Source organism: Triturus cristatus, chromosome 1_2 (assembly GCF_964204655.1).
Source record: "Triturus cristatus chromosome 1_2, aTriCri1.1, whole genome shotgun sequence".
Taxonomy (NCBI): Eukaryota; Metazoa; Chordata; class Amphibia; order Caudata; family Salamandridae; genus Triturus; species Triturus cristatus.
This window is the reverse complement of record NC_140580.1, coordinates 829,578,720-829,594,095: the sequence shown is the minus strand read 5'-3', so window position 1 is coordinate 829,594,095 and position 15,376 is coordinate 829,578,720. Positions and strand designations below refer to the sequence as shown.

The following is a 15,376-nucleotide window of genomic DNA, read 5'->3' as shown; positions in this document are numbered from 1 at the left end:
TAACAATATTTGGACTTTTTCTGATTAAAAAAAGACACTAATCAAGCCTCTAAGCTTCAGTTATGGAAATTCTCAGCAGTTGCCACGCAAATGGCTGAGCATATAAACTCCTTATACTAATATCATGGAGGATGATCAAAATGATAAACAAACTGACTATTAAATTAATGAAAACTTTACTTAATCATTATCTTAAATATTGTCCTCACTTCTCTTTACAAAACCATCTCTCGATGTTTAAGAGTTCAGATTTTTGACCTGCATCTAAGCTTCCCTCCTGTAGAAAACAAATGAACAGCTGCAACTCTTTCTACACTGGCATCATCTTTCCAATCTTTGCTAGGATGACTTCAGGACGAAACATAGAAAACTGTCAGTGTTCACTGCACTTATCGATGAACTGCTTCTTGATGCGATGGGTGGCCGTGCTCTTATTTAAGGGACATCTCTACAGCATTCGACATAATTAACTATCCGACACCACAACCTCATCTAGTCAAACTATGAAAAGGTTACTCCTGTTTATCCAATGGGTGGCTTGATGCTGGATCAGCTGAAATATGTGTCAAAGGGAGTACCTAAGGGTTCGGCGTGTTTTAATATCTATGTTTTTTTTCCAAGCTTGACCAATCGGGATGTTCAGACAGTTTTTCTTTTTTTAATTTTAAAGATATGCAATCATTTTTGTGTGTTCATATTTCCATTCATTCTGCTTCTCTGCCTTTGAGATCCCACCTGAGTGGCAGGTGTAAATGAATGCAAAATTATTTTCTGAAGCTCTGTGGCAGAAAAATAGAGCTTCTCATATTTGGGGAAAAATACAAGTTACCTGGTTACTGATGTGTAAAGTTTTAAGTAACAGCACATCTTCCTACAGCCACACTCCTATCTTAGATGTTCAGGTTGATCTTTTTATTACATAAATTAGTTTCTTCTAGGACAATGATCATAGTATGGTAGTCTACTACTGTATGAACTGGTAAAATAACGTCACCGCAAGTGTGCCTAAAACCGTTTCTCAATTGATCTTATCATTTTGTCTCAGCTTCCCTTCTTACCCTAGGTAAAAAATATCTCTTTCTATATACCTTGCTTGCCAAACCTTCCAGTGTGGTTGCTTGGTAAAACAAGCATTGGCAAAGCCAATAGGTCTCGCCTGTGCAAGAGGTACTAGCTTTGCCATGTAGCCGTGTTGAACACCAGCGTGGCTGCTGTTCATCATGGCTAAAAATTTGTGGCAAAGAGAAGAGTGGCATATAGTGGAGTAGTGTAGAGTGGCGTAGATTAGCTTGCCGTAGTGTCGTAGAATGCTGTGGCATAGATTAGAGTGGTGCAGAGTAGACTAGATAACCTAGAGTGCAGTGGCGTAGAGTGCAGTGGTCCAGAGCGTAGTCATGCAGAGTCAAGTGCAATGGTGTAGAGTGCAGAGTAGAGTGCAGTGGCATAGAGCGCAGTTTTGCAGAGTTATGTGGAGTAGTGCAGATTAGAGTGCAGTGGCATTGAGTGGAGTAGTGCAGCATAGACTGCAAAACGCAAAGTGCAGTGGCATACAGTTGAGTGGCATACAGTGGAGTAGTGCAAATTGGAGTAGTAAAGTGACATAGAGTGCCATAGAGGAGGGCAAAGTAAAGTAGATACGAGTAGAGTGAAGTGGCATAGAGTGGAGTAGTGCAGAGTAGAGGGCAGTGACACAGAGTGGCGTAGAGTGGAATGGTGCAGAGTATAGTGCAGTAGTACGAAGTGGTGTAGAGTGGATTGGCAGCAAGTGGAATATGCATGGTGTGGTCGTGCACTGCAATACAGACAGTACTGTTTCAATTGAAATGACCATTACATTTGCAGAGACATACAGATTGACTGAGAAAAGTATATATTGCACAAACGATAATGTGTGGCAATGTCATTACCTAGTGTATTGGTTTGTTTTGATCGTATTAAAATATTTGTTTCAATCACCCTTCAGAATTACAGAAAAAGTGCTTAATTTGTACTTTTCTAATTCTGATATATTCTGAAATATCTACACAGTTCATTTACAGACATTTTATTGTTGTGTGCTGGAAAAAAAAGCCTTTCTTTCACACTAAGATTGTTACATAAATCATCTCAAGTTTAAGTCAGAGAAAGAAATGTAAACACTAGGCTCCCTCAGAAGACAAAGGCTGACATTTGTCCTCTATCTTTGAATGCACAGCAAATGTGATAGGGTAAGATCAAGATTGAAAGGCCTGTTTACAGAAAGCAATCAAATGGAAGAATTCAGTAATGGGGTATGCTCCACGGAAGGGTACAAACTGGAGCTGGACAGCCTAAAACAAATAAAACCAGCAAATAAAAAGCAACCACAAAGCCAATGTTAAGCAATGGACGGAATGCATTCCCTGGGAACCTTTCCGAATGTCCCCAAGATGTCTTTAGCAAACCAGATAGCTATGCTATCTGATAGGGTTTAACCTAAAACTTTAGTCCATACAGCTACGCAGAAAAACCTAGTGTGCAGCAGCAGAAATCTTGGTATGATGTGGGTATTTTGCAAAAGTATAAAATATGACAATTTACATCACACAAAATAAAGCCTGGATTGTTGGCTGCAAAAATAAAGATATTCTAAAATAACTATCTACAAAAACGTTTAAATACTCCGAATCCCACCACAATACCTTGCTCCAAAAGATGCCTACAGTAGTGTTAGCTATTCAACTCATACCCGATCTGAACTCCAGATCGGGAGGACAACAGTGCCCAACATCATAGCCTCCATCCAAGGTCACTGGGTCCCTCTCCCCGGACCCATGCCACAAAGTACTCAGTTTTTTAGAATATCGTGACTAGACCCAATGGGGTCTTGTTGTGCCTTGTGTGCACCCACGGCTGGCTGCTTGGAGCAACTGCAGCTCGCACCTCTGCCTGAGGAGAAACATTTCTCCAATTTGGTATTGCCCAAGCTTCTGGTGTCACAGTATTTTGCCTACGGGGGCGATAATGATCCCACACTAGTGAAGGTGCCGCTAAATGCCTGGAGGGATGAAACCAAATAACTGTTTCCTTCTGCTTTGGGTGGTCCCGACAATCTTATCAAGGTGTCACCAGCAGGTGCAAAGTGTATCGTTGGCTGGTTTATTTTTAGTGGCTGAGTCCCGAGGCGTAGTCAAAACCTGTGTTTTCTTGACCATTACAACTGTACAGGATATGCAATATTGGGAATGTCGTGGGAATGGTAATGTGTTAGCGGGAAAGTGGAACACCTCTGAACAGCCTGCTAATATTTTTCTGTCGCTTTTGACGTGGGAGGGATTGCTTGGCTTGGGAAACCCCGGAGAAGTATGCACATGGGTTTATGTTGCTTATGAGGCTGAGGTGATAACGGGGCAAGTGAATACATATGACTAGCACATATATGTTCATGCCGTTCTGCTGCTAATGGGAGAGTTCGACAATTGCACATAACTGTAAAGCATATATCCAATGTATATGTCATTTTTATTTCAATGAGTGTATAAAATAAAGACCAGTGTTTTATACATAAGATGTTGAGTCTTTTTGTTGTGTACTCAGTGTGTTTCAAGGGTGGTGTTCTGCCAATACTTTAGACTTTGACCCTGAGGATAAGCCTGACTGCTCTGTGCCAAGCTACTGAAGGGTGAGCACAGGTTATCGCACAGGTGTATTGTACTCATCCTATCTAGGTGGGTTCTGTCTGTCTTCGAATCACGTGAAACAAGCTGGATAGATTATGGAATCTTTTTGCAGGACAATATTTTGACATTATGTATTTCTGTAGCCTAAATATTTGACTCATTATTTTGGTGGTTTGTTTTGGCTGTAGGTGTTTTCACATAGACCCAATGTAAGCACTATATTGTAAATGGTGTCCTTTTGGTGGCTAGTGGCTTGTACTCCGAAAAAAGAAAGGACAGCAGAATACTCTTTGCATTTTCTTGTTGAATTTCTATAACTTTATTTTGCAAAAAAACTTATTTGCAAGTGGCCACTATGTACATTGTTTGCGACTAGTACAATGCATTGCAGATGCGGCCCTAGTCTGATAGCCTTTGCTTTGTTATTCTCTTTTTCAGGTTTGCCATCATGCAGACTGCCAGCAGCTGAATCGCCAGAGTCCACTGAACTTGTGCGAGTCATGTGACAGCAAATTCCACAGCACCATGCACTTTGACAGACACATCCGCTTTGACTTGCCTCCACAAGGTAATTGAGAAAACCTGTATGCTTCACTCATTATTTTAAGTGAGATATTACCAAATTGTTGCGTATATGTGTTGGAAATGGCCCGTTTTAGGGTTCTTTCCCTCAATGTTTTGCTTTTGTCCCTTCTGGTTTTCTGATGATCTATGTTCTAAACTTAGGACGTTGAGCGCTTTTGTCACTGCCATTCGGTGCCAAAGCACGGTGCTTGTCCTATACACACTGGTGGTTGGTGTATTCATGATTGACTGATTTGAGTTAGCTGTACGTCCCTTGTCCAGGGGTAAGACATATTCCTAGGGCATGTAACTCAAATGGTCCTCGGTGGGCCTGCAGCACTGGTTGTGCCACCCATGGACGTAGCTCTCAAAATGTGCCACAGGTTTGCCCTGGCGGGGCCTGTGTGTGCAAGTTACTGTTATTCGGCTTGGCATTAAAAAAATTACTTGCCAAGGTATAGCATGTCTCTCACTACATCGGAGTACTCCCTGGGGGCTGGGTGCATTGTTGGTAAGAGGCAGGGCATGGGTATGCTACATGAACTGGTAGTGAATGGCACCAAATGGTGTGTTCAGTACGGTGGGGCTTGCTTCTCGTATTGATTAATCTGGGGGATCAGTGGAAAGGCTATTGAGCAGTACTTCCTAGAAGTGTAGTAGTATAGTGTTTGATATTGATGAGTTAGTAATGGTGAATCTTCTCTGGTTATGCGAGTGGATTCGACATTACTAATCTGGAAATGCCACTGTGGGAAAGTGGGCATTTCTGTGCTTGTGGCTCTGTGTGCCTGTCAGTCTGTCGCCAATCCACATCTGTGTGCTGGGGAGGGGGACAGCTGCATCTGTGAATTCCTGATAGAAGGCCATAAACTAGGGGCTCCAGGGAAACTGCAGCCCTCTGACTCTGAGCAACCTTCCTGGGATGGATACGACGGGGTGGAATTGGCACCGGCATTCCAAGTGGCAGATTCTTGGCCCCAATAAACATATTGATCAAGCGTCCATGGGTAGGATGTCAGACAGGACAACGTTTTAAAAGGGCCTGTGCATTTCAAATGTATCTTTTTGAACTAATCTCATCTTCAAAGACCATTGAGGGTATAACTACTGGGATTCTGCCCTCTGAAGTTAGGGATGCTTTTGGGATTGGAAACATACTATGCTGGTTCGATGCTGGGACATCGACAAGAGGAACCATTGGAGCAGGAGCGACAGCAACTGGATTATCCACAGACTTGTGGCGGTCTGGGGCTTGTCATGCTCCAAGAAGGGCACTATCACTTGATGGATTTTTCCTGGATGTTGCTCGCCAGCAGCTAATTTCCAGCTGTTGTGGCCTGGGTCCCTAAGCACTCTTGAAGGGCCGGTTGGCTGGCCTCCTGTCCACGAGATCCGAGGGACAGAAAGGATCTCCCCAATTCCATGAGATCGTAAGGACAGTGCAGGGTGTGGCTGAAACAGGTGGAAGTGATCCTCTGTTGGGACAAGGACCATCCTGACATACACCGCAATCACAATGTGTAGAGGAGTGTGTTTGTAAAGATCAGCTGTTCACCTCTGGTGCCAGAACTTGAGGAGTTGAAGGAATGCTGGGGACGTTTGCTGAGTCCGAGGGACCTGTGCTTGCAACCAGAAACCTATGCTAGCTCACACTTCATAGCGTGTGGTGTCCGATGGGTGTTGGGGGAAGTTTGCAGAGTCCCAGGGACCCAAGCTGAAAGCCTAGACTGTTTCTGACCTCCAGATCGGGAGGCCGACAGTGCCTGACATCGAAGCCGCTATCCAAGGTCAACGGCTCCTTCTTCCCGGACCCACTCCACTAAGTACTCAGTTGTTGAGAATATCGTGACTATACCCAAGGGGGTCTCGTTTTGCCTTGTGTGCACCCACGGCTGGCTGCTTGGAGCAACTGCAGCTCGTACCTCTGCCTGAGGGGATTTGTTTTCTCCAATTTGGTATCGCCCCAGCTTCCAGAGTCACAGTCTTTTGCCTATGGGGGAGATAGTGATCCCGCACTAGTGAACGTCCCGCTAAATGCCTGGATCTGGAGGGACGAAACAAAGTAACTATTTCCTTCCACTTGAGGTGGCCCCGACAATCTTATTAGAAGGTGCAACGTGTATCATTGGCTGGTGTACTTTGAGTGGCTGATATGCTGGGTCACGAGGTGTAGTCAAAACCTGTGTTTTCTTGACCATTACAACTGTACGGGATATACAATTTTGGGAATGTCGTGGCATATGCTAATGTGTTAGTGAGAAAATGGAATACCTCTGATCAGCGGGAAAATATGTTTCTGACACCTCGGGAATTACGCACATGGGTTTATGTTGTTTACAAGGCTGAGGGGATAATGGGGTAAGCGAATACTTATGAATAGTACATATATGTTCATGCCGTTCTGCTGCTAATGGGATAGTTCGACAATTTCATATAATTGTAAAGCATATATCCAGTGTGTTTGTCATTTTGATTTCATTGAGTGTGTAATATAAAGACCTAAGATGGTGAGTCTTTTTGTAGTGTAACCAGTGTGTTGCGAGGGTGGTGTTGTGCCAATACTTTACACTTTGACCCTGAGGATAAGCCTGACTGCTCTGTGCCAAGCTACCCAAGGGTGAGCACAGGTTATCGGACACATGTATCGTACTCATCCTATCTAGGTGGATTCTGTCTGGCTTTGATGCGTCCCAACCAGCCAGAAACCGCTGGGTCTAGCAATATGTATATATCACAACTGCAAATATTGTGGCATCATGGCACTCAAACTATCTCAAGTCTTTGTTGATGGACGGCTCTGAATATGTGGCTGGAGATGTGTGTTATTTCCATTGGTTCCTGTTGGGAAGAGTAAGATGTTGTACACAAGGTCCTAACACATGGTCTCTTCATGGTACATTGAATGTACCACTGCTGTTATGCATGTCAGTGTTTCTAGGGTGTATGAGAATTGATAGACTATGCGTTATGCACCTTTGAACTTACCTGATGGGCAAGTGATTGACCAGTGCGTTAGACCTCCTCTCTCCATCAACGATTGTAGATGTTGTAATTTAGCTGTCTCTGGATCGTTTGACATCTGAAGCTTTAAACAGCCATGTTTGATGGCTTTCTTGAAGATTATGTGATTTTGGAGTTTGTCTGGAGTGTAGTGAGTTCCAAAGTTCGCCGGTGTGGAATAACGACCACTGATTGTTGATATATGGTATTTTACTTTCTAAGAGTATGGTTAGGGGGAACCCAAAATAAGCAATAGATCCACTGCTTAGAGGGCTTATCTACCCCCATTCGCTACCCCTAATGTAGCTCAGTGCCACATAGGTCTTGATAATACTGTTGTTTTTCCATGCATGTGTGCCTGTAAGCTCTTCGTTTCAGTCATACATCTTTCTTAAAGTTTTGCAGACAAGGAAAGTGCCATAGTTATTGCCATGCTGGCAAAACAGCTTGCATTTTCCATACTTGAAACACCACCTGAAAGTCAGATGAAAAAGCTAATTAAACTTGCTTAAACTGTAGTAGTATTATTCGACCTAGAGAACGCATACTGTGGGATCACACCTCATATACACAGAATCACAAACACCCTTTGAAACTTCAAGCTTCCGGTAACTCATGGTCATTATCCAACATAGTCTTTTTCAGTAAGGGGTGCCCAACGGTGTATGAGAGCTGCATCCAGACCTCATTTTCAGACAAGAGTCCTGATAGGATGGTTTTGGAGGGCCATTTGGACTTGGTCTTTGGACTTAGCCTAAAGGGGATCTGGGAGTTAGAACCCAATTATTTTTGCCCTTTGATAAACATGCAAATAGGGTTTAGGTTTGCATGTTTGTGAGTGTACCAAGCCTCTCTGGACTTATCCAAGGACTTGGTCTAAGGACATCCATTGAATATGTAAATTATTGCATTTTACTCTAATTGTATGTGAATCTGTTCCATCTGGGTGTTTTAAAAATCTAGCATGGATCCGACCCTTCTCGACCAATCCTGGACGTGAATGAACTCCAGCAGAAAAGATCAGCCCCCGATGTTACCAAGATACGTTTGTATCTCATCAAAACTATGGAGTGCAGAAAACATTTCATAGTATTTGTAATGGTGTGTAATATATTAATATGTAATAAATTATTCTAAACAGCTGTACCTGCCAACACTTGGCAAGTAGATTTCTTAATTTGTGCCAGTATTTGCAGGTGGTGGACACCAGCACTCGTTTTTGATGACAGAATTGACGTTTCATCATTAGACCATGGCCTGGAGTAGGTGAGAGAGAGGCAAAAAAGGTTGAGAGGAGGAGAAAGAGAAAGATATGAAAACAGAGAGAGAGAAAAAGAAAGAAAGAAAATGATGGCGGAAGTAAGAGGAATAGTGTGCAATCGAGAGAGTCCGCCTTGGGAGTGGCGGCCCTTTTCATTTTGAAGAAGAGGCAGCACAGAGGCTGGGACTGCGCAGCGCCTGGTATGAATGTATTTGAAACCTTTTCAAAGAGGTTGGCGCTTGTCTGTCTGTCTAGAGCAAAGTTACTTAATGTGTGGCTGGGCTGCTATGAGAACAATTACCTACCTACTTGCTAACACCTGCTTCTCAATATGGGGAAAACCAAAGAATCAGCACAAACAGCCGGTCTCCGAGTGGCAACAGCAGGACTTTCAGGATGCTGACGTGGAATATCACTTTAGGGAGAATGGTACTCCCATATTCATTCACTCATCCATTTATACATTCCTCTTGCTCCAGAGATCTGTCTTTAACCTTTCTGTCACTCATGCCGTAAGTCTATAGGTTCTGTCATCCATGAAATCTTGTACAGGTCTGTCCTGCTGCCCAATCACGCTTGCTGACATGTGAGAGAGAGAAGCTTGCCTTTCCACTACCACGCTTTACCTGCTTTGTGAGAAAGCAAAGCTTGTACTACTGCTCCCTGATTTGCGCATGTCCCGTGATGGTAAAAGCTTGTGCTATTACTGCCGTAGCTGTACTTGTCCTCTGAAGGAGGGAGGCTTGCACTGTTGTGCCCAAGGTGTACTCGTTTAACTAAAAGGGATGTTTCCACTGCTGCTGCCCCATCGTATGAAAAACCAAATGATTAATTGAATGCACTTGCATTACATGCCCTAAACCAGGCGCTGTCTCAGAATATTTGATGAGCTATCTATAGTCCTGAGGAAGGCCCCTGATCCCGTAGGGTCGGTATTCAAGTGCCAACACCTGTTGACAGAGAAGCGTAGCAGGGCTCATTGCTCGACCCCCTGTTTCTTAATCATGTGATAGAGTGACACCAGTAAAAAACATCTTAGCTCCCCAAAACACAACTTTGAAATAGGTGTGAAAGTTTAAGAAAGGAAAAACATAAATGCTGATGTAAGGAGCATAACATCCTGCATGACTAGGAGAACATGTCACGGGTGAACAGCAGTACTTTGTTGCTTTCTATTGCTAAATGGGGAACCCATTAATGAATCATACTACACCTGGTAGGCGAGGGTTCCTGATCCTATGTGGGTAGAAAAAAGTATGGTAATTCCATATGAGGTTTGGCTGTTTTTTTCCCAGTCTTGTACTCTTTGTATGTTTGCCCGTTTACGGAGAGCACTGAACAGACTTCTCACTCCCTCTTTTGTGTGTTAGCTTCCTGCTTTGTACTGGTCCTGTATGTGTGAAAGAATTGGGTGGTGATCCTGCTTCTACTACCACCTATCCTTTACTTATGGGCTATAAATGAAAAAAGTCAAAATATGCAGGCAGTTTACATTTGGTTTTACATTAGAAACAAGCAGTTTTTAAAATGAACTAGATAACTTTATCACATTTTAAAAATGCCTAGCAAGTGGCCCCCACTGCTGTATAGTTGTTTTAGTCAGTCCTGTCAATTAGCCAACAGCACTTTGCACTCTGTTAGCGAAAAACAGCAAGCCTGACAATGCCACATGCCATTGGCTGAAAAGCCAGGAATGGATAATGACATCATAGTGCCACTAAGCAAACTTGTTTAATGCAAAATAAAATGTGGACATCAAGTTTCAGTGCCTTTGGTAGGCAAACAAGACTTAACCAGCTCTTAGGGTGAGAGGGTAGAGATGGCCTTTCAGGTGCAAATGCTAGCGAGCATGTCACTGCTAACTGGCTAATATTAACTCTTCTCGGAAAAACAAACCAACATGCTGAATAGAGGTTCGCAGCAAGGAGCCTAGCTCGGGCAATATGATTGGAGGGGTGTGGACTTCAGATTGCCCAACAATCACGCTGGGACCTCACGTTAAAAGACCCTATATGAGAAGCAGGATAGGAGGGGGTTAAGGGGCAGCGGAAAGAGAGAGGACTGGGGCTTGTTATGGATACTGAAAACGCAATAATTTTCAAGCTAATCAACATTTTTGAAGGCCTTCAACACACAGAGGGGAGAGAGAGTGTGTGTTTTTCTCAGTGTGGACATGTAGAAACCCCAGGTGAAACCCGACAGACGGTTGACATTACCCGACTGAAAGCACTTGTAGACAACTAGTTACTACAGAATACATTTTTTAGGAGGGAGGGTGTAACACCCCCTGCCCCACTTGGAACTACTCCCATGGGCAGCTGCTGGAAGTGTATAAAGAGACCTTGAGAAAGGAAAAACAACAATTTGCCTGTCCATCCTGAGCCTAGAGGTTGGTTTGATTTGGGTAGACAGCCGGCAACACCACTGAGCTATTCTTTGCCTTGAACAGGTGCTACCTCTGCTGTCTTGCGGGGGTCACCGGTGAGATTTGGTATTCAGCAGAACCGGCATTTGGCAGCACCAGCAAGTAGGCTCCTTAAACACTTTGGGCCCTTGTGTGAGTATGTAAAAATACACATACATAAATCTCTCTCTATGTATATATTATCTCTCCTTCTCACACGCTCACTTTCTCTCTCTCCTCTCTCTCACACACACAATCTCTCTCTCTCTTTTTCTCTCTTTTTCTCCTTCTCTCTCTCACTCCACCCCTCCCTCCCTCCCTCTCTCTCTCTCTCTCTCTCTCTCTCTCTCTCTCTCACACGCACACACACTCTCTCTCTCTCTCTCTCTCTCTCGCTGTCTTCCCTCTCTTTCTCTCTCACACAAATTCAGCAGTGTGGAGGCCTTTTTGAGAGTTAGATTGCTGGAGCTGCAGGCCATCATAACTGTGGTATGTGGTGAAGACATGTTTCCACGGCGGTACAACTCCCTTCCACCAAGTGCTCCCATAAAGGAGGTCTGACTCACTGCAGTCAGCAGAAACCACATCGAGCAGAATGACATTCAGCCCACGGCAGATGACTTTGTACATAAGTATATCACGCAAGCACTGAATAGCATCATGCAGCAAAACCTCAGTGCAAAGCCTTCTTGTTAAGGAAATGCCTCTCCGTATTTCACTGCGATATGATGGCGTCCCCATGCACTGTGGAGGAGGCCACTACAAAACAAGCATTGGCAAAGCCTGTAGGTCTGACCTATGCAAGAACTATTGGTTTTGCCAATGTATTTTAGCCATGTTGTACACCATCGTGGCTGCTGTTCAGCATGGCTTAAAATTAAGTGGCCTAGAGGGGAGTGGTGTGGAGTGTCGTCGAGTAGAATGGCGAACAGTGGAGTAGAGTGTTGTAGGGTGGAGTGGCAAAGAGTGTCATGTATTGGAGTGGTATTGAGTGGAGTCGCGTAGAGTGGTGTACAGTGGAGTGGCATAGAGTAGAGTTGACTGGCGTGAGTGTTGCAGAGTATAGTAGCGTTGAGTGCAGTGGCACAGAGTGCAGCGAGCGGCATAGAATTCAGTGGCGTACAATGCAGCATTGTATTTTGCACTGTCCTAGATTAGAGTGTTTCATACTAGAGTGCAGGGGTGCAGAGTGGAGTGGTGTAGAGTACAATGGCGCAGAGAGCAGTGCTGAAGAGTAGAGTAGAGTGACACAGAGAAGAATGGTGTAGAGTTGTGCAGAGTAGAATATAGTGCCATAAAGCGCGGTGGCATAGAGTGCAGTGGTGTAGAGTGGAGTGATGCAGAGTAGAGCGAAGTGGCAAAGAGTGCATCGGCATAGAATGTAGTAGTGTGGAGTAGTGTGGCACAGAGTTCCGTGGTTTAGAGTGCAGTGTTGCAGAGTAAAGTGTTGCCGAGTGCATTGGCTTTGAATGCAGTGGCATAGAGTTGTGTTGAGTAGAATAGCGTAGTGTGCAGTGATGTTGAGTAGAGTGGTGCAGAGTAGAATAGAGTGGCGTGGAGTGGCATAGAGTAGAGTGGTCTGGTGTAGAGTGCACTGTTGTAGAGTGTTACAGAGTATAGTGACATAGAGTGGCAGCCGAGTAGAGTGCAGGGCATAGGTTAGAGTGGTGCATAGTAGAGTGCAGTGGTGCAAAGTAGAGTGGTAGAGAGTACAGTGGCATATAGTGGTTGAGTGGAGTGGTGTAGAGTGCAGGGCAGTGGCATAGAGTGGAGTGATGCAGAGTGCAGTGGCGTAGAGTTCAGTGGTGGAGAGTAGAGTGGCATGGAGTGAAGTGGTGTATAGTGGCATAGAGAGCAGTTGTGCAGAGTGTATTGGCATAGAGTGCAGTGGTTTAGAGTATAGTGGCACAGAGTAGAGTGGTGCAGAGTAGAATGGTGTAGAGTGCAGTGGCGTAGGGTATATTATTTAAGAGTAGCATGAAATGGCGTAGAGTGGAGTGTTGCAGGGTAGAGTGCAGTAGAGTAAAGTGGCGTAGAGTGTAATGGTGAAGAGTAAAGTGGCAAAGATTGCAGTGGTGCAGAATAGACTAGAGAGGCCTACAGTGGATGAGTGTAGTGTGCAGGGGCATAGAGTTGAGTGTTACAGAGTGAAGTGCATTGGCGTATAGTGTATTGACATTGAGTTCAGTGTTGCAGTCTGGTGTAGAGTGGGGTTGTGCAGAGTAGTGTGGAGTGGCATAGACAGGAGCGGTGTAGGGTGCAGTGGTGAAGGATGCAGTGGTGTAGAGTAGAGTGTTGTAGAGTGCATTGGCATAGAGTAGAGTTGTACAGAGTAGAGTAGAGAGGTGTAGAGTGAAGTGGCATATAGTGGAGTGGTGCAGAGTGAAGGCGAGTAGAGTGCATTAGTGTGGAGTGGTGTAGAGTAGAGTCAAGTGGCGTAGAGTGGAGCATGCATGGTGTGGTAGCAAACTGTCATTACAGATAACACATTTTCAATTGAAATGACCATTGCATTTGCACAGACAAACAGTTTTACTAATAAAACAAGCATTGGCATAGCCAATAGGTCTCGCTTTTGGGCCTTATAAGCGTTTAACCATGCAACAGTTAATGTTGTTGCACCAAGGATATTGTGCTGCATATCTAAATACTTATAAGGTCCCAAAAGCGAGACCTATTGGCTATGCCAATGCTTGTTTAGCATGTGATGGAAGCCAGGTCCCTATGGTACAGGAGGAAAACAATTATCCTCAGTGTCTTTTAGGACAACTGCAGATCTGGATGACAACGGGGAAGATCACTTCCCCTCATGCTGCTTTAAGATGGTTTTGAAGAGATTTAAGGGCCAATAGAGTCGTTGGTAACCCTGGGCGTAGTGGGCGTAGTGGGGCTACGCAGAGCATCACGGAGTGGGGGCAAATCTATGCACACCCGCACACTCCGCGTTGCCCCACTACGCGCCACCCGCCTCCCTCCCGCCCGCGTTTAAAATGCTGTGAGAATGTTCCAAAACTTTAAAAAAAACAAGTTTAAAGTAATTAAAATAACTTACCTGAGCTGCGGCGTCCCGGGGCTCCCTCTTCCTTTTCTATCGCCGACTTCTTCCTCACAAATGCGCATGCTTTGGAACATTCTCACAGCATTTTAAAAGCGGGCGGGAGGGAGGCGGGTGGCGGGCAACTCGCTCCGCCCTGGGTGTGCGTAGCCTGCCTGCCCTACGCCTACTTCGCGGATCGCGAAGTAGGCAAAACTACGCACACTCCGCGGCCGGAGCGTAGCACTGCGCCCAGGCTTAGTCGTTGGATGTTGGCTTTAGAGCTGCTGCTAAGTAGTGGCCAAAAGAGAGACTCCAGCTGCTGCCAGGGATGAGTTTCCCCCAGACACCATAATGGTTGCATATCTTTATGTATCACTGTCCCATCATCCTCTTGCACGTTCTCTCTCACCCTCCCTCGTCTCTGGCCCTTTGCGGTTAGCCCAGTGTTTCCATAACCTCCTATTTTATCCATCCCATTATATACTATTAGGAATCTCTGGCTGTAATTAATGCTGTGAACACATTCAAGGTGGAAGCACCTGGTGTCCCTCTTTGACGTTACTGAGGGAAAGACCCAACTGAGGAGTTGCAGCCCTGTCTTTAGGAGATGCTTGGCTGGGCATCAATTAAAATATGGGCGGGGCAGCATACCTACCTGGTGGAGCACTCTGTGGCAAACATGCGGTGCTTCGGAGGCTGGAAGACCCATTTGCTTCTTTCTTCCCCTCCCCCACTCCAGATGCATACATTTAAAATTAATACATGTGTGATGTGCAGGCGGCCAAACAATTAACAGTCTGCCCCGACTACCGCGTGGCTTTCTGTATCACACTGAGACTGTAGTCCTTCAGTAGGCAGTACAGCAGAGACAATGGCAGAGACAATGGCACTGCATAAAGAGGTGCGCAAACAGATGCCAATGGAGCACAGGTTCACAGCTGGGCACATTTCTAAATGCAACAATGTCTGCAATGGGTACACACAGCGGTATATTTTTAAACTGCTTTGGAGTGCAATAATGTCTCCCAGCCGGTACACAGCGAAGAGCATTAAGCCTGCGACAAGGTCTCCGTTGGGCACAAGCACTGGTAAATTCCTGGACTACACTGAATTGCACTAATTCTCTATTGGGTACAGACTGCATTATTCTGCTCTCGTGTCGCCGATGGCTCCACGCAGCTGTATATTTTATCCTCGCACTAATAAAGATGAAAATTCGTAAATTAAAGGCAAACATTTGTTGAGAATGTTTTTCAAAATCTAAGAATCCAATTCCGCCACCACGCACAAGAATTGACTGGAAATATGATAAGCAAGTTTGCACACAGTGGGGCGTTTTCACCGCACCCTTAGCATTCTTGTAGCATGCTTTCAACATGCACACGAAATGCGAGCTACATGTAGAGGGGAAATCCTAACCAGCACATTCGGGGAAAAAACAGAAGCAATTAACGTTCCATTCAAACTAAAGG

The 15,376-nt window shown here is 44.8% G+C and overlaps 1 protein-coding gene across 7 annotated transcripts in view; it reads left to right on the top strand.

The window, feature by feature from the left end:
* Positions 1–15,376, top strand: part of PLEKHG5 (pleckstrin homology and RhoGEF domain containing G5) — a 1,098,541-nt gene that overhangs the window by 737,619 nt on the left and 345,546 nt on the right. For all 7 annotated transcript variants that reach the window (XM_085608897.1, XM_085608896.1, XM_085608900.1 and 4 more), the window contains one exon: positions 4,077–4,206. In XM_085608897.1, coding sequence (XP_085465023.1) covers positions 4,077–4,206 — 130 coding nt within the window. The remainder of the gene's footprint in view (positions 1–4,076; positions 4,207–15,376) is intronic.